This window comes from Macrosteles quadrilineatus, unplaced genomic scaffold, assembly GCF_028750875.1.
Source record: "Macrosteles quadrilineatus isolate MER2022 unplaced genomic scaffold, UCM_ALF_1.0 Scaffold_1__1_contigs__length_201487025, whole genome shotgun sequence".
NCBI lineage: Eukaryota > Metazoa > Arthropoda > Insecta > Hemiptera > Cicadellidae > Macrosteles > Macrosteles quadrilineatus.
Window position 1 is genome coordinate 137,648,283 of NW_026542594.1, and position 20,671 is coordinate 137,668,953.

At 35.6% G+C, this 20,671-nt stretch overlaps 1 protein-coding gene across 1 annotated transcript in view; it reads left to right on the forward strand.

Annotated features, from left to right (window-relative positions):
* The window catches only part of LOC128985557 (DNA damage-binding protein 1), a 154,199-nt gene that overhangs the window by 100,487 nt on the left and 33,041 nt on the right, over window positions 1-20,671 (forward strand). The window contains exons 10-13 of the mRNA XM_054405159.1: window positions 407-706; window positions 3,296-3,604; window positions 13,729-13,942; window positions 15,735-15,994. Coding sequence (XP_054261134.1) covers window positions 407-706; window positions 3,296-3,604; window positions 13,729-13,942; window positions 15,735-15,994 — 1,083 coding nt within the window. The remainder of the gene's footprint in view (window positions 1-406; window positions 707-3,295; window positions 3,605-13,728; window positions 13,943-15,734; window positions 15,995-20,671) is intronic.

The following is a 20,671-nucleotide window of genomic DNA, read 5'->3' on the forward strand; positions in this document are numbered from 1 at the left end:
ATAACAAGAAAATTGAGCCTTACATTCCTTTCAAATATATCTTATTACCGAGATATCCACTATTTTTTTAAATAAAAAGCTATTAAATAAAGCAGAAGATTTTATGAAAAATAATCATGAACCCTTAGCGACTTTAATGTTCTGTCAAACGACCATGAGTTCAGAAATATTGAATAACAAAAAGTTGTAAAACCACACTTTTCAGTTGTTCAGGTCAGGCAAATCCTGACAGCCTGTCCTATCCACATGTATCACTCAGCTGATTAATCTGCACACATGACTCCATCGTTGGTAAACTTATTTTTTACTATGTTGGTGCCACTTTATGTTACTTTGAAAATAAAACCTTTGTTTGATTATAATTTATCAACAGAAACTTGGGTGTTAACTTTGACTTTGATTACAGAGGGGACATACTGTCTTAGAACATGAAGTAGCCTGCCTTGACATCTCTCCGCTCGACAATGACAGCAGCAAAGCAGATATTGTTGCTGTGGGTCTCTGGACTGACATTTCTGCTCGTATTCTCAAGATTCCCACTTTGGAGGAGATAAATCGAGAGTTTCTCGGAGGAGAGATCATACCTCGTTCTATCTTGATGACCTGCTTTGAGGGTCTCAATTACCTATTGTGTGCCTTAGGTGATGGGTCAATGTTCTACTTTTCACTCAACAAACAGAATGGGTTACTGACTGATAAGAAGAAGGTATGTAAAACTATGAAAATAACAATGATCTACGGTCATTTATCTCGTTTAACTTTTCTCATTCCAACGCATCGTTTATTTTTTCCAGTTTTCTTGTTTTTATGCAAACTGTTGATCTAAGCATAACGTGGGGGTCTGCAGTGCACCGAAAAAGTCTGTACAGTACTGTTCTGGCCAAAGTAATGCCAACGGTTCGGTACAGTATTTTCCTTCTTACCATTCCATGCCAAATCAACCAATGGTCTGGACCTTGACTTCTTAGATTTGCTTGATTTTTTGTATGAAGGTTCTACTAACCAAGTCTAGTTAAAATATAAATTTTTAGATTTTTCTGACTTTTGGTTTTTGAGTTACAAAGCCTTAAAAATCCGAAAATCTATGTTTTCGAGCCGCGTTTTGAAATCCTTAATATTGTATAACTCAAAAACTATTCCACTTAGAGAGTTCAAATTTGTGGCATTCTTTTTAATTTGAAATGCCCTTTATCTTGATATGTCACATTCCGATGTTTAACCCTCCGAGTGTCACGCGTCATAAAAACGACGCACAACACACTTTGTGTAGGGTCACGCGTCGCTTTTAAGACGCACAAACATCGTTTACGGCGAAGGCTCTATGACTGACTGAATCGGATTGAACTGGATCGAGTTAGGTATCGTTCTTTCCGTAATATTCTAAGCTTTCTCCAGAGGTCTGTCTCTAAGCGCTATTCATTTTAGTTCCGAAAATATTGTAGCAGACAGCTGACGTGCGTGTATTTGTAAACAGCTAGGTTCCCCCGGACCGATGACTGATGTGTTTTATTACGTTTATCATTGTTTTAGTGTTAAAAATCAAAAGTAGTGATATACGTGGTGCATTATAAGAAGATTTAAGTGGTTTTGAAGTGCTGGTTGATGATCCTGAAGAAGTAGGTAGTGATATTGATGTAAATTATCAGCCAGATTCCTAGCTATGGTTAGGCTATGCATTCTTAGCTAAACGCTATGTACTGAAATCCGTTTTTCGCTCATAACTTATTTATTTGATAACTTACCTCGCTATATGATTATATATTTGTAATCCTCATTAAATTTAGAACAAAGTGGCTATTTTCAAATATTTATAGGCCTATAATTTATACAATTTCATTGAGCGCGAACTTATTTTTTTTTTGAAAATTTTCGAAATTATATTTTTTTTTTACCTAAAAATTTTTTTTTTTGAAAAAATGTTCCTTATGTTTTATATATAATATTGAAGCCCATGATTTTCCAAACAAAATGGTATATAGAACATTAGAATTAACATTGTTTTAAGCTTCTCAGATCCGTTTTAATAAAACCTTGCAAAGGGGCCAAAAATAGGTGGACATTAAGGCCTAAACTATGGACACTCGGAGGGTTAACAAATGTCAAAAATTTTGGAAAAAATTGAAAAACGTTTTTTGAAATTACCAAAATACGTCCCCTTGATTTTTTTTTCATAAAAAAGTATGTGATTTGTACCTTAACTGACCACGCTGTAACATGAAATGGCCCCATTGTCATGTGTAGAGGGTGCGAATTATGACAAAATATTTTTTTAAATAAGAACCCATTTGTATCCCATTCTGAAAATTTCAGTACATGTAGTCAGTTAAGGTACAAATCACATACTTTTTTATGAAAAAAATTCAAGGAGACGTAGTTTGGAAATTTCAAAAAACGTTTTTGAATTTTTTCTTTATTTTTGACATTTGTTTAACATAGGCATGTGACATATCAAAATAAAGGGCATTTTAAATTAAAAAGAATGCCACAAATTTGAACTCTCTAGGTGGAATGGTTTTTGAGTAGTGATGGGCGGATCCAAGAAAATGTCGGTACCAAATCCAAATACAAATAAGTCATTTTCTTTTTTCAAGGGTGGGTTTTTTTAAGTAAAATAATTCATATGGCTAGGCAATGTCAAAGACTAACTGTGTCCATATAAAAACACTTAATATGTGTCGTTATTGAAAACAAAATCATCACAATTCTACGTTGCGCAATGATTATCTGATTATCGATTGTAATTTTGAGGAGATACGAAAGAGACAAACTACCACTTATCGCGTTGTTTTTCTAACACAGCTATTCGTATCGTAATCTACAACGCAGTGCGAGTGCGTGATTGGCTAGTCGCTATGACGACATACGGTTGCCGTGACAACCTACAGTGCGCACTGAGTACTGCGCCTTGTGTGGGAGGGAAGATTATACCAACAAACTATTTCAGGAATTCCATTTTGGGACGGATGAAAGATAAGTAAGAAACAAAAAGTGGTCACGTGTGTAAAATGTAGTGGGCGAGACAATAAGGCTATAAACGAGTATTGTCGCGTAATTTATATTTTTACTAGTCTTGGTTAGTAGAACTTGCATACAAAAAATCTGAGAGGTCAAGGTCCTAACATTATGGTCAAAGTGTTTGATTTGGCATGGAATGACCCAAATTCAGTTTGGTACAGCCAACAATAATTAATTATAAATCTATACTATAATACAAGTAATTTTTAGGCACAATACTAAAAAAAAAACGGCTCTAATGATTCCTCTAAATTATTAGAAATGTCTTCTATACTTTCAGGTAACATTGGGTACTCAACCAACTGTGTTGAGGACGTTTAAGTCCTTATCAACAACAAATGTTTTCGCCTGCTCAGATAGACCTACCGTGATATACTCTTCCAACCACAAGTTGGTATTCTCGAATGTGAATTTAAAAGAGGTGAACCACATGTGCTCATTGAATGCAGAGTCTTATCCAGACAGTTTGGCCCTGGCCACAGACAGCACTGTCACCATCGGCACCATTGACGAGATACAGAAGCTTCACATCAGGACTGTCCCCCTAGGAGAGGCCCCTCGACGCATCGCATACCAAGAGAGTTCCAAGGTGAGCACATTTCAAACTACTAAACTCAAAGAAACTCGTAGATGGTTACATACCAAATCCTCCATTTTCGTTAGGAATAACAATCGTGGAATAGACATGGTCAATAGAGATGGATGGAATTGTACTTTTAGATTTTACTTCCTTCCTAAACTTTGGGACAGAAACAGGACGAGGCTCTTCTCCCTGGGGAAAAAGGGTTTGTTATAAAACTCTAGAGTAAAAATTCATGCAAGTGGGAGTAATGAAAAACAAAATAAATTTTCAGTTTTTACATGGCATTGTTATACCAGGTGTCCGATAATAGTCCCCCCCCCCCCTCAGCTTTTTAATGGGTTGGACCAGGGAAACTAAACTCATTATTATTGTAACAAGAAAGTAAAAAAATAAGTAATATGACAAATTTGCCTGGGAACCCATAATAGGGTTTTTTGGGGGCAACTCAAAATTTCTAAATACTAGATGGAACCCGTCGAAATCGACGGTTACTTTCAAGGCTTACGCTAACTCATCTAACTAAAAAAAAATTGAGTGAAATTATACATATTTTGATCATTTAGCATTGTTTGAAGAGTAATAAGTGTAAAAACAATAATGATATTAATTGCGTTAGTTACCAAATACGGTTGATCATTCAATGATTAAAATATTTCCCATACCGTATGTCATCGGTGTTATTATTGCCTGGGAACCCAAAATGGGCTTTTTTGGGGGCAGCTCAAAAATTTATATACTAGGTGAAACCCATCAAAATCGACGGTTACTTTCAAGGCTTACGCTAATTCATCTAACTACAAAAAATTGAGTGAAATTATACATATTTTGATCATTTAGCATTGTTTGAAGAGTAATCTTATATACTAGTGTACCAGCTGTTGCTCGAAATCTAGCAATTGTCAAGTACTGGTATTATACAGAAGTTATTTTAAAACTACAGTAGGCCTAATAACAGTCATAATTTTCGATGAGTTTAAAAGACCCGACAAAATGCTTATATAACTAATTGAAATAGCCTACTCACACTATTTAATAGCGCTTTGAAATAATAAATGCTAAATGTAAAAATATTTTAGCATTTTTTAGACCTGGCCTTATTTTTTAGTGTTTTCTACAAATGTTTCCCGACTTAAATCTGTTACCAGTAAACATATCTTATTTACCACTGTGACAACATGATGTGTATATTCTTCAATGTTTTTTTTTTTTACTTACAAATATTAACCCTTCAACACGTGACTTTCTAGATGGCAGACCACCCCCTCCCGCGGCACTTTTCCAAAGCTTTTACTGGGACCGTTACATGATTACATAAAACCTACAATAATTAACTTATTTATTAATGGATTTTTATAATTCTTCCACCAAATGGAAGAACAGATTATAGGCTTTAAAAATATATAATTGAAATAAAAGTTTGAATGTGATACATTATTTATATACCTCTTAGAAGTTAGTTTTTGTTAGTGGGACCGTCATATGTTTACATAAAACCGTCAATAATTAACTTATTTATACATGTATGTTTATAATTCTTTCACCAAAATAAAGAGCAGATTATAGGCTTTAAAAATATATGATTGAAATAAAAGTTTATATGTGATACAATAGTTACATACCTCTTAGAAGTTAACTTTTGTATGGTAGTCTTCGAAGCATGCTCCAAGACACAGTCCTGCTTCACACTTGGGACACCAATATCTGCTGTCTCTTCTTACTCCCCGTTTTGCACATACACAGCACCTCTTTTGTGCATTTACTTTACTTCCTGTAGGTGGTATCAGGTAAATGAAGTGCCTTTCTGTAAGTCTAGCAGGTCTCGGCTCAATTGAAGGTCTTCCAAAAACAGGTCTTGGTACTTCAGGGCCATGGGTCTCAAAAAGCATCTTTATAAGATCTAATCAAAAGGCTAGGTGGTCAATTTTCTGGGTATTAGATTTCCAGATTATAAAGGAATTCAATACAGAAATATTCAGAAGGCGTTAAAAGATTTTTACATACCATTTCAGGCCCCTTTTTCTTTCTAGCTGATATGCGTGCAGCATTTGGTCCCTCATATCAACCCCTCCCATTTGCTTGTTGAATGAACGAAGTGAATTCTCATACTGGTGTGAAATGCATCTTTATGTTGATCGAAATCTCGAGAATGACTAAAGTTATGAACTTGATGTGTTGCACAAAGATTCTATACCACTTTATCTTGCGACCATTAGTTGTTCAAAAATATTTGTTGCGTAATTATTATAAAATCTTAAAAAAACATTTTTAATTTTGTCCCATAAGATTAACATTATGAGCTACCTTCTTCTTCTTTTTATTTGTTTACATTTTACGACCTACAATTTTGTCGTTTACTTGAGACAAAGAGAACGACTACTCTTTCATCCATAGAGTAAGTCATATCGTATTCACATTATAACTCTACAATGTCTAGGATAATAATGTATTTACGAAAATACTGGCAGAGTTAACAAATTATCTACTAAAATGTATTGCAATTGATTGAAAAATAAATATTTACATGTTTATTCTACAGGCTACGTTTCTTCAGTAAGCTGTGCTATATAATAAGTACGACGCGACGGTAAACGATGCCGTGGGTGAAAGTCTACTATTGTTTCCTAACTTGCTAAAAGTTAAGTGTTATGTTTGCCCAATTAATATTTCAATGGTTTTAGTTATTTTCGTTCTGGTTGTTCTAAATTAAATTTCATAGGTGGCTTTATCTATTCAGTCAGTCATTCAAATGTTGCCCCAAAATATTTAGATAAGTTACTGTACTTTCATATTACGGTATAATGATATAACGTAAGTACTAAGACTTTTTTATCAAATAAGGTTTTTTTTCTTTTAATATATCTTTTTTTCATCGGTCGTCTGCAGTTCACTCGCTAACTAAACTAAGACAGAATCAGACAGAAATGCTGCCTTAAAGTTAAGTTTAGTCTTAGAACATACTCCTCAAGGTTTAGTGCATTCTGCTATTGATAATAAGACGGCAACCTAAGTAGGTTTTAAAAGTTTGTGAATAAAATCCTATCCATTTAAATTACGTAGGTAAGTAATGCAATCAACCTGTATTTTAGATTCAACTCAAACCTCATCCATTAAGTTAAGGTTAACCTAGAACAAGTAGACTCAGTTCTGATGAAGAGCGGATGAAACTCAGCCAATGGACACAAGAATAGGCAATAGGAAGGAGCTTTCCCGAATTTTGTCTGAATAAATGACAAATTTTAGTGAGTTTAATATTGAACTCTCAGTCGACTATGTGCCAACTGAGCGTATGGACCCTTCATCAAGTATTGAACAGTAAATAACTTACTGTAGGTCAATAAGTGGGAACCTACTGTTTCAAAGAGCTAGCCCACTTATAATAATGCTGCTAAGGGCCCATAACAAAAGGACTACGCTTAGATAGCCAAGAAGTGAAGATCAAGACGTACGGTACGAGCAGACATAAAATTGGGCTCACAGGCACAGGTCTTCACCGATTGTACCAAGGCAGTGGAAGAATGGTGAGACGGACAATCAGAATGCTGAGGTAGATAATCTTAACTTCAAAATATAGCCTAAACAGTATAAACTTTTGAAGGAAGGCGGTGAAGCGAGGAAGTGATGTGTCATGTAAAGTTGTTTTGTGTAAAGTGTGTCTGTTGACATTAATTGCCTAGACGGCCGTGTTGCCTAGCCTAGGTAAGTTATGGCCTGTCAAGTGTTTTGTTAAAATCTGTGTCTAATGATGTCACAGTACTATGTTTATTTGTTCATACAACAATCTGTGTTTAATGTGTTTTTCACCGTCAAAGAATATAGGCCTACGGTAGAAAGTTTAAACTAAGAAAGGTAGGCCTTTAATATAACCCTAACTTACCTAAATAAACCTAAAAAAGTAATATAGCCTATAATTTTTCTTTAGCTAGCCTACTAGATCTGTGTCCTTATAGTAGGTCTACTTAGATAAAGTTACCCATCTTCAGGGGAACAGTTTCGCAGAGAACCTAGCCTACGATAATTTATCAGATGAAATATTTTTGTTTAACTTAATATACCCTATATGCGATAACTTTTTGTAATCGGTTCACTTTTAGGCGATACAACTTACCGTACCTATTTATCATGTAGGCCAAGGCCTAACTTATTTCAATATTGAACAAATTATGCCTAAGATCTTTTTTTAAGGAGACTCTTTATACTGTGTAGCTTACTTTTTAGTTTAGGCATATAATAGGCCTAATAACAAAGATAACATTTCTAAAAATCAACATGAATCTTTTGTGTATGATTTGTTAAAGAGATAAATTTTTAAATACATAAGTTAGGCTAAGTTAGGCTACGGTAAGTTATCTTTGATCTTTTTTTTCGTGAGTTTATAAAAATGTAGGCTACCTATCTTACCTACTGGGTAGGCCTAAGTTACAGTTCCGCAGAGAACCAACAATAACTTGCTTATTTTATCAGATGAATAACTAGGTACTTATCGGTTTTATTTTAACTTAACTTAATATCGTAGGCCAAGGCCTATTGAATTTAAGTTCATCATACATTTACCATATGATATAAATAAAAAAATAACGTTGAAAAAATCCCACTCCCCAGAGCTACACCTACCGAGGTAACCAAACATTTAAGAAGCATTATATTGTTTTATCCTTGATTGATTTGTTATTAGGTAGGCCTAGGCCTATTTGTTTTGTTTATTTTGGGTACACTTCCATATCTGTTGGCACAAACAACCGAATGAGTAATATCGATCGATATATCGAATTAAACAATCAAATAATGCTCATTCGTTTGTTTGTGCCAAAGATATGAAACTGTACCCTTTCTTTTTAATAGGCCTAACTTATAATTTATTGTTGGTCAATTGTAAAGTTAGTCCTAGACAGTAGTTTAGCCTAATTTCTTAAACATGAACAAAAACCGTACCAACCATAAATCAATTTGATGTTTAGCGACATACATTGGAAAAAAAAGAATTGTTTGGAATCGGAAAATTGAATCGGATAAATATTGATATGCATTGTTAAGATTAAATGTATTTAACTTACTCATCCGATAAAATATTTGGCAACTATTTAGTATGTCTACATTGACAAATGATGTAATTTTTAGATGTTTACTTACAGTATTTTTCACACTGATTCCAAAAATGCAATCCGTTTTTGTCGGAAAGATTCCTAAGTGGATGTAAAACGAAGGCTAAAATTACTAATCTAAGGTTCATTTCGCGGTTCGGATGGTAATATGGCGTGGTTTGTACGGGTCCGAATGTGTGCTGAGGACTGTGTGAGCAAAGCAAACAGCTGTTTATACTTGACCCAATGCGTAATTAAATCAATTTGTTTTTAAACTAAATAATCAGCTCTTAGTTAGGCATGTGGGGAAGGTAGGTTGGGTTTTATGTGAATTTGTGACTGTATTAAGTGTTTTGAAGTTAGGTTCGATTAGGAAGGTAAAGTTTAGGTTATAATGAACTGGCTCATTAATTTATGCTACCTCCCAGACCAGACTGTGCTGTGTTTGCACAATTGAAATAGTGGTTGAAACACAATGAAATAACAATATAAAAAATGTTTGCAAATAAAACAAATTGAAATATTTATCTTGTTATTTTTACCTTAAATTCAATTTCCATAGGTAGGCCTACAGTACTTTATTTGTTTCTTTATACAGGCTTCTATTCTTCTGGAAACATAGTCCTACAGGTTAAAATACTGAAATAATAACATTGTTTTGCATCTTCCCTTAAGAAGGAGTTCCAGATTACTTATAAAGAAAATTAACTTATTTTTATAAAATAAAAAATAATATAAGATGTTTTAACATTAAAACCTAATGAACTATGCATTAAAAATTCAATAAAAATTAAAAAGTGAAAACATTGTTAGTACAAGTTTTAAATAAGCCCGACCGGGATTTGAACCAGGGACTCTGGGGCTGAACTCCGATCACTTAGCCACTACACCACGGCCACTTTTAATCACGTATTGTAACGAAAGCCATTACGAATATGAGAATCTAGGTCTCGTAACTGTAAGAACATTTCCCAAAAATTGTCTTGCTCGGCAGAACTTTTACCAAACGAAATTCGACTGACTACAACAGTTCCTACAGATTTAATCATTTTTTGATCTCATAGGCTTATCTATCAATGAAGTGAAAAATTGGAATATTTTAAAGAAAATGTCAAGAGGGGTTCACCAGTTAATTAATAATTAAAACAGTAAGCCATAGATAAGTTAGGCCTACACCCAATGTTTTCGTAGGCTAACTATAGTACTTTAATACTTTTTTAAATGGTTTTTTACTTATGCTAAAACAAATAGTTGGCAACCATATGACACAAAAACAACATTGATTGTGAAAGGCCTACAATAAACAACACTCTACAAACCAGGGTGTCCACATTCTGGAAAGTCAGGGATAGTCATGGAAAGTCATGGAAAAAAGTTCTGGTCATTGAAAGTCATGGAAATAGGCAAAAAGTCATGGAAAGTCATGGAAATCCCCAACGATGGATGGATTTCAGGGGTCCTTTCAATGATCTAGTCGGCCGTAACCCCGACTATTGTAGCATTTTTCTGAATTTTTCATAAATGTACGTCAATTCAATTTATACAGTTGTCTTAGTTTATAGGTTTTGAGTTTGTATTTAGTTCATTGTTGTACCTGTTGTACGCCATTGTTATCTGTCAATACATATTTCAGTATTTTCTGTCTAGGCAGTATTATTCAAGTGTTTACGGTATATTATAATTTTCGAGTAAAGTTCGTGAGTCATGGAAATCAATGGTTAATGGTCATGGATAGTCATGGAAAGTCAGGGAAATTAATGACAAAATTTCTGTGGACACCCTGCAAACTAAACAAATTAAAACAAGGGTTTTTCATTTTCTCTGTCAATGGTTACTATCTTTTTTAGGCTTGGATTTTATAAGAATAAAGTGTGGATAACATAAATGTTAGTTTGTCTCTTAAAACACAAATTTTACCAATTTCATATTCCATATCTGGTCAGATCTGGATACGATCAGATCTGGATGCCAGATACGATCAGATCTGGATGCCAGATACGATCAGATCTGGATGCCAGATACGATCAGATCTGTGATGCCAGATCTGAACTAATTCCATATCTGGTTAGATATGGGTGCCAGATCTGGAATATGTCCATATATGTCATCTCAGATCTGGCCAGATATAGAATCCAGATCTGGGACCAGTCCACTTTTCCATAAGGGTTACTAACACCATTTTATGGCATCAAACTATTGAATATTATTCATAAGAATTCCGAATTAACCACAGTACTCAAATTGCCATTCGCGATAGACCTAGGATACTCTTGCATTACTTGCTCTAGCTTTTATAATTAACATTATTTATTCAATTTATGTTAGGGCCAGGGGCCATCACATAAGGTTTAAAATCTTGTAAATTTTATGTTTTTTTTATTTGTATTGTTGATATAGGGGATAGAGTTTTACCGGGGAAGGGGTTCCGGTACCTCTCTTTCAGAAAGATGATAAAAATATTTGCATAAATAGGTACCTACATAAATAGATATTTCATTACATTTCATTTGACTTCAGTTAAAAAAGGTAGCCTTAAAAAAAACTTGAAATGAATGATGAACGATTTGCTGAATATAAGAAAGAATGGTATGAATATTAATAATTCTCTAAATGCACCGTAACAACGTGGTTACAACGAGGGTTTTACCAAAAGGTTTGCCGAAATCTTTAAAATTTGAATTCAGGGGATTTTGCGGGTAATCAAGACTTGATTCCGGCTAATTCCGGGGATTACCACAGGATCTTGCGGGTAAAATGAGCAAGTTGTGTTGGCAACGCTGGTCATCACTGCCACTGTCGCCGCACAAACTTGCGGGCACCAAAGACTAAAGACAGATTATATATGATAGCCTACATGGAATTGTCTTCGTTCATTCTCATACGCGACTTCGGAGCGTACTCCTAGTTATATTCATACACCAAAGCTGGCTTCATTTCTTGCCTCCCATTCTTGCTAAGTCTTTGCTCCATTTCATGGGAGTGGAAGGTAGAAATGAGAGTGACGATTCTTTTGTCGCGCCACTTCATCACCATCACATCTCCACTGTGTTTTACTACAATTTCTCCTTTTTCTAATTTTTGACTTTTGATTTCATCTGGAACATTTTTCCTTTTAGGGTGCCACATGTGTCTGTCTTTTTTTTCTTTTAATAATTTTGAAAGCTCAGGGGAATTATACCAATTATCCATCCACAAAGTAAATCCTTTATCAAGAAGTGGCTCCATAAGGGAGAGAACAATCGCAGTGGACTTGTTTGATTTAGGTGGGATGATAGGATTATCAAAGACCATGCCTTTTCCGGTATATACAATGAAGGACCACGTAAAGCCTGAGGAGGATTCACATATCTCAAACAATTTTATCCCGAATTTGGCTGCTTTTAGGGGCAAATATTGCTTGAAGCCCAAACGGCCCTTCCACAATGTCAGAGACTCGTCGATGGATATATTTTGAGACAGTGTATACGAGGATTAAAACCTAGCGTTCAGATGTTCAATTACAGAAAAAATTTTGAACAAACCCTTTTGGCCCTGATAATCACTGATCTTTGTATCATCACAGAAGTGCAAGTTCTTAGAAATGGCCTCAAAACGTTCACATGGCATTGTACTTGAAAAGATGTCTGAGCGTAAACAGGGTTTTTTGGAATAGTAAGATCTAATAGTAGGCCTCTGGTCCACACCCATCAGCATGATTAGAGCTAAATACAAATACATTTCGTCTTTGGTGACAGGACTCCATTTCCAGTTCCTTGAAAACTGTGGGAAAATCATGCCAAGCTTTCTGTGCTGTTGCTCCGCATAGAGATTGGTATTTTGTACTATTATGTCCAAAAGCGTGTCATCAAAAAAAAAAAAAAAAAAAAATGGAACAGATCTAGGGGATTTTCAACAGCGATTTGAGGACCAACACCACCAAACCCAACAAAATTTTCTCTGTGAGGAATGTAGTCCTCAATTGTCTCCCAAACCATAGAAGGCACATCAGTTGTAGGCCTACGGTTATATCTAAGGGGTACATCTCGCGCACCTAATACAACTTCATAGATTGTCACATCGACAGAATTTTGTTGAGGAATGTGCATTTCAACAGGAATAGTGTGGGTTTCAATTTCCATAGGAGAAATAGGCCTAGGCTCACCATTGTCTTGGCGGAGGTTATGTCTAGGAATAAGGAGAGGAATCTCATCGTCACACTCTAAATCATTATTTTCTAGGCCTAACGTTTGAAATTGGGCATAGTCTACATCAAATGAATCGTTATCACTTACATCGGATGCATTATCCGTATCCAAAAGCCAGTGATCGATCTCACTACTTCTTGCCATTGTAAAACAAACACTAAAACTCAGCTCCAAAACACAACACTTTAGTACTTTTACATCCCTATTTTACGACAACACTTCATACATACATACATTCAGCGGTTGAAACTAATAAAAAAACTTATACTAATACTCAAATACGATTTTAGAAAATGTTTTACCAGTAAATAATATATTACACACATAAAACGTACGAACAACACACGTATGTAAGCAAAACAAACAAGGCAGAAGTCTGGACAATCATCTGCTGAAAATAGCTGATGAATTTCGTCATCCAGAGACAAAAGAAAAAACGTAAAAAGGATTTATTTTAGTGGTTTGTGTAGCTCATTTAATCTACAATGTACTGCAGTATTGCACAAGTCCACGTAGTTGAGTATTTACTCACTAGTTGCCAGCATCTACTGGGACGTCACTGAGCGTACGCAATACGTCAAAACACGGCGGCGAGGTTAGGAATGGCGGCGTATCACGTACGGCAATACACATTGAAGGGTTAAATATTTTATTTAAATATAAAAATCTGATATTTTTGTGCTGTAGCCTACTGAAGTATAATCTCTCGATTTGTACTGAACCACCCCTTACTTTTCTGGATAGTGGTATGTCTCTCGCTCAGGCCTGAGACCTTTGTGGACAAGACAGGCCAATGCAATGTTGTAAATGGGACCACAACTTAAATAATACATGTACAACAGTAGCTAATGAGTTTTGTTTTATAAAGACATTTGGCGTGGTCACAATGAGATTGGATCTACAAGAGAGTGCTGGACCTACACCAGTACGTCCGAGTGCCTCCACCCAGGCACAGGCCACCACTACCTCTACCATCAGCAGCCTGTCCATCCTCAAGCCAGGGTCCACCAACACATCAGCTGAGTATGGGCTGGAGGTCGAGGTCCAAAACCTTCTCATTATTGATCAACACACTTTTGAAGGTATTCCTTTCTCCCTTAGTCATTGTTTTCCTAAGCTGCTCTAAGACAAATATAAATGTACAAGGGTCATCCACAAAGTTACTTCCGGTTTGAAATAAAAACAAAACCAGTTAAGATACGAAAACTTTCTAAGGTAACTTTTTCTTAGTTACCTTTTTCGTTTGTAAGTTGCCTTGAGTTCTTGAAGTGCAGTATTTTCCTTATGCGCATTTCGCCACTAGGTGTGGCATTTTCAAAGGTCACAATGTTGTATTTACATCCTACTATATAAAAAAGCTCATATCCTAATATATACAAAAGTTGATACACAAAGAGTCACTGCACTGTTGTATCACTGAGATCACTTGTACGGCGGACACGAGTTGAGAGTGCAGGAGGCTTGTTTCAGGACATCTTGAACCGTTAGACTGACAGTGTCTGGGGTTTGGTTTTGGGGCGTGGGTTTCCTGGAATTGTTGTATTTCCGATATCTATAGGCAAATATCTTTCTAACAGTGTGCGTAGATTTCCCCTGCGATGCACAGGAGCTGAGAAAAAAGTTTTTCAATAAACATGCTTGTTTATTAATATATAGAATTAGCCCCATGTTAAATCTCCTTAAGAAAAGTTTATCTTCCATTTTTGACCTAATTAACATAAATATTCTCAAAATAATAAAAACCTGCACATATAGGACTGATAACCTATTCTTTTGGTACAACCCACATGTTAATCGGTCCAGTAGTAAGATCAGGCTAGCTGTCATACGTTTTGCCAAAGTTTGTTAATATAAAAGATTTAATTTCCACCAAATCAGTAAAATGTTATTACTCTACATGCGTTTCCTTGAATAGCATCTGCATAGGTCGAGTTTGGTATCTAATTAAAGGTTTTATTTAGTAAAATACATTGCCGTAAACCCAAACTCACACGGACAACCGAGTGAAAATGGCAACCGCTCAAATGTTTCTTGAATCTGCCATTAAATACCCAGTTGTTATTTTGAGCTCAAATTTACGGCATTGTTTTCTACTAAAAACCTGGGAACCAAGCTTTGATCGGGGAAAGTAATTAGTTTACTCTGACAGAAGTCTTAGTATTGCAGAAACATTAATACAACTGCCACAAACGGCCCCCACACTCCGCACTAATCGCCTCTACTACTTCTAACACAAATTCTTAAGTCGTGAACCTGTTTTCCTCCCTTCCCATGACATTTAAGTATTGCAGATACGTTAATCCAACTGCCACAAACGGTTCCCACACTCGTCAATGCTCACCTTTACTACTTCCTTCACCACTTCTAACGTCGTGGACCTGTTTCCCTCCCTTCCCATAGCATTGTACATAAATCCAACTGCCACAAACGGTTGCCACACTCCGCACGGCTCGCCTTAATACTTCCTTTACCACTTCCCACATCATGGACTTTTTATTTCCCTTTCCATATAATTTTATTATTGCAGATACATTATACTAATTGCCACAGATGATTCTTTCTTTGAACAAAATTCGTAAAATAGTTAATATAGTAGGCTAAAATATAAATTGTCCAGTGGTTGAAAACTCGACCGAAAATATGTAATGTATAGACTTCTCACCCCCCTTACAGACTTCGTGCTTATTTTTGAGCCTATTTAAATTTATAAAGGGATTCTGCACATCTACGGGAAAATGAAAATATATTTCATTTGGTACCAACCGCATGTAATTCGGGCCAGGCTAGCTGTCGTAAGTTTTGCAAAAGTTTTTTAGTATATAAGATTGTGTGTGAAGGTAATAAAACCGACACACAGGTTTGTTTGTTTGACAGTGTTACATGCCCATCAACTGATGCCATCAGAGTATGCACTCAGTCTGCTGTCCACAAAGCTAGGAGATGACCCTAACACTTACTTCATCATTGGCACTGGCTTGGTTAACCCTGAGGAGTCTGAGCCCAAACAAGGCCGAATAGTCATCTTTCACTTCCATGACGGCAAGCTGACGCAAATAGCTGAGAAAGAAATCAAAGGTGGTTGCTATTCACTAGTTGAGTTTAATGGAAAACTTCTAGCCAGTATTAATAGCACTGTGAGTATATTTGAATCTTTTTTTGTCTTAAATTGTTACTTTAATAGGTCGATAGCGTAATATTGCATAGAAAGTTAAATTTGATGAAGCTTTTTAACTAGTGATGGTCGGATCCGGATATCGGACTACCGGATCCGCCGGATCCGAGCTAGAACCAGCACCGGATCGGATCCAAAAAATTCCGGATCTTGGGCTGGATCCGGTTTTTATGGATCCGATTTTTTCAAATTTTGTCCCGATTTTTTCCTAACACAAAGCTGTCTGTATCACTGTACAACACCGATTTGATTACTAAACACAAAGCTGTCTGTATCAATGTACAACACCGATTTTTTTACTAACACAAAGCTGTCTGTATCACTGTACAACCCCGATTTTTTACTAACACAAAAAGCTGTCTGTATCACTCTACAATCCCGATTTTTTACTAACACAAAAAGCTGTCTGTATCACTCTACAACCCCGATTTCTTTACCAACACAAAGCTGTCTTTATCACTGTACAACCCCGATTTTTTACTAATACAAAGCTGTCTGTATCCCTGTACAACCCCGATTTTTTACTAGGACAAAAAGCTGTCTGTATCACTGTACAACACCGATTTGATTACTAAACACAAAGCTGTCTGTATCAATGTACAACACGGATTTTTTTACTAACACAAAGCTGACTGTATCACTGTACAACCCCGATTTTTTGCTAACACAAAAAGCTGTCTGTATCACTCTACAACCCCGATTTCTTTACCAACACAAAGCTGTCTTTATCACTGTACAACACCGATTTGTTTACTAAACACAAAGCTGTCTGTATCACTGTACAACCCCGATTTGTTTACTAGCACAAAGCTGTCTGTATCACTGTACAACCCCGATTTGTTTACTAAACACAAAGCTGTCTGTATCACTGCACAACCCCGATTTGTTTACTAGCACAAAGCTGTCTGTATCACTGTACAACCCCGATTTTTTACTAACACAAAAAGCTGTCTGTATCACTCTACAACCCCGATTTCTTTACCAACACAAAGCTGTCTTTATCACTGTACAACACCGATTTTTTTACTAAACACAAAGCTGTCTGTATCACTGTACAACCCCGATTTGTTTACTAGCACAAAGCTGTCTGTATCACTGTACAACCCCGATTTGTTTACCAAACACAAAGCTGTCTGTATCACTGCACAACCCCGATTTGTTTACTAGCACAAAGCTGTCTGTATCACTGTACAACCCCGATTTTTTACTAACACAAAAAGCTGTCTGTATCACTCTACAACCCCGATTTCTTTACCAACACAAAGCTGTCTTTATCACTGTACAACACCGATTTTTTTACTAACACAAAGCTGTCTGTATCACTCTACAGCCCCGAATGTTTTTACTAGCACAAAGCTGTCTGTATCACTGTACAACCCCGATTTGTTTACTAAACACAAAGCTGTCTGTATCACTGTCCAACCCCGATTTTTTACTATTACAAAAAGCTGTCTGTATCAATGTACAGCACCGATTTTTTTACTAACACAATGCTGTCTGTGTCACTGTACAACCCCGATTTGTTTACTAGCACAAAGCTGTCTGTATCACTCTACAACACCGATTTTTTACCAACACAAAAAGCTGTATGTATCACTCTACAACCCCGATTTTTTACCAACACAAATCTGTCTGTATCACTGTACAACCCCGATTTTTTCCTGATTTTTTTACTAACACAAAGCTGTCGGTATCCATGTACCGTATTTTCCCCGAGTGTTTGTCTCTTGATGCAAACAACTTATATGGCAAGGCCATGTCTCGATGTTTGTATCTAGATGCAAATAACTTGTATGGCAAGGCCATGTCTCAGTGTTTGCCTCTTGATGCAAATAACTTATATGGCAAGGCCATGTTTCGATGTTTGTATCTAGATGAAAATAACTTGTATGGCAAGGCCATGTCTCAGTGTTTGCCTCTTGATGCAAATAACTTATATGGCAAGGCCATGTCTCAGCGTTTGTCTCTTGATGCAAATAACTTATATGGCAAGGCCATGTCTCAGTGTTTGTCTTTTGATGCAAATAACTTATATGGCAAGGCCATGACTCAGTGTTTGTCTTTTGATGCAAATAACTTATATGGCAAGGCCATGACTCAGTATTTGTCTCTTGATGCAAATAACTTATATGGCAAGGCCATGTTTCAGTGTTTGTCTCTTGATACAAATAAATAACATATATGGCAATGGCATGTATCTTTCCGAACTGAATCCGACCAGATTTTTCGGATATCTTCACACTTCTAGTTTTTAGTTTTGTACCTGGATGATAAGCTAACGGCCTATAATTTCGTCTCAAAAATATCCCGTTAGTATTTTAATCTCACCCGATGCTTCGTGATAAAAAATAATAAAAGTATGATTTAAATTGGCATTCTGTTAATTACGTTTTTTTTAACCCGCCCTTATGACAGTGTGTATCTGGATCCGGATCTTCGGATCCGGATCCGAATTTTTCAAGATCCGGATCCGGATCCAGTACCGACATTTTCTTGGATCCGCCCATCACTATTTTTAACCATTTTGAAGCATATAAATTATTTTGTGCTTGTTCATTTATGTATTAATTAAAACTATTTTAATTAAATAATTAATTCGAAACAAGATAGTGTTTATTCTAAGAAATCATAACATAAGATAATCAACAACTAGAGATCAGCTGGTTATAGCAATACCAACATCTCCCTCTTTAACTTTTCAATGGACGAATAAATCTTCTATTGCATCTGAATAGTCTTCCTTCAATTGATACAAGGTAAGTTCTCAACCCATCTTGTGACACTATTACGCCAGGCGTCCATGGTTCTGCTTTCATGTCTGGTCTCTTCTGTATTATATATTATTATACCTTTTGTCCAACTTTAAGTGGGTCCAATGTCTGAGTGCCTTTATCATAGTGCTTCTTGTATTTTTCTTGTTTTTCCTTCAACTTGTCTGTGACTCCTACGTGTATCTTTGGATTTAGTTTCATTTCTGTTATGGGCAAACGAGTCTTTGTTGATCTTGACATTAGCAACTGCACAGGACTTGCACCCAAGTAAGCCAGTGGTGTATTTAGAGCTGTTTGAAAGTCTTCTTTACTTTCATTTACCTTCTTTAACATTCTCTTTGCAATTTTAACTGCTGATTCTGCCTTACCATTGGATTGGTGATTATGCGGCGAAGAAACAACAATTTTAAACATCCAAGTCTGGGCAAAAAGCTTGAAGTCTTGGCTAACAAGTTGAGTACCACTAGTATGTCACAATTGATCACGTAAATAGCCATAATCAATTAATTACTTACACTTCCTCAACGAAAATTGTTAAGTATGGTGTCCCTCAAGGATCAATATTGGGGCCCTTATTATTCTCAATTTACTTAACTGACTTCCCCTCATTGATAGAATCTCCCAATCGTGTTTGTTTATTTGCTGATGACATCAATATAAAAATATCCGGAAATTCAAATGCTGAAGTGGAAGTCTCTTCTTTTGTTGAGCTTACCAAATGTAACCAATATTTAAATGAAATCAATTTATTACCGAATACAATAAAAACTAATTATATAAATTTTTCTTCAACGAGCAAAAAATCACCTGAATTTAATATTTTTATGGATACAATTTTACTAAATGAAGTTAAAACAATAAAATTTCTTGGATTGCATATAGATGATAAATTCAACTGGGACAGTCATGTTGAAAACGTTTGTAATAAAGTCAACTCAGGCATACATGCATTAAGACAGATGTCAAAATTTAGTAGTTTAAAAACCTTAAAAATAGTATATCATTCCTTAATTGAATCACATATTTCTTTTGGGTTGTGTCTTTATGGGGGCACATCAAATTTTAACCTAAATAGCATTCTGGAACTTCTAAAAAAAAGCAATTCGCATTATGTTAAAACTAAAGTCAAAAACATTCGCAAAAGAGCTGTTTAAAGAAATAGGAATTATGACTGTTTTTAGCTTATACATTTATCAAATAGCCCTTTATATTAAATCAAACCATGAAAGATTGCCAAAATTGAACTCTTTTCATACATATTCAACCAGAAAAGGTAATGAATTGGCGTTCAACAGACATAATTTAGGGGTCTGCGGTGCACCGAAAAAGTCAGTCCGGTACGGTACAAGCTTAATTACCGTCATCGGTTCGGTACAGCATTTTATGCGGTACAAATTCGGTTCGGTACAGCCTATTATAGTAATAAATTACTTATCATAGTCAACGGTGGTTGGTTCTGAGCACATAAACGTCTTATCAGATGTTTGTTTACGATCTCCATAATTTGTTACTAGGGTGGTGATGCAATAAAAAACCCATTAGCAGTCCCAAATCCATTAACATTTTATCACGTATTCAAGTACTTCCAAGAACTGTTGAGTTTTATCACTTTTATTCCTTTACAACTTTCCCCAATTCTATTTTATCATAAAAATAATAGTTTTATGATGACTGTAAATGTTATCTCTAACTCAGTCAGTATTTTCGTGAATTTTCAATTTGCCGCTGGCCATTGCCTTCTGCCATAAAACTGTTTATGGCTTCATATTAAAGTCATTACTAATCTACAATCTTATTTTATAAGTTAAGATATTTGTTACAGATAATTTATTTTTCTATTGATGAAACCACAAGCGTAGTAGTTGTTG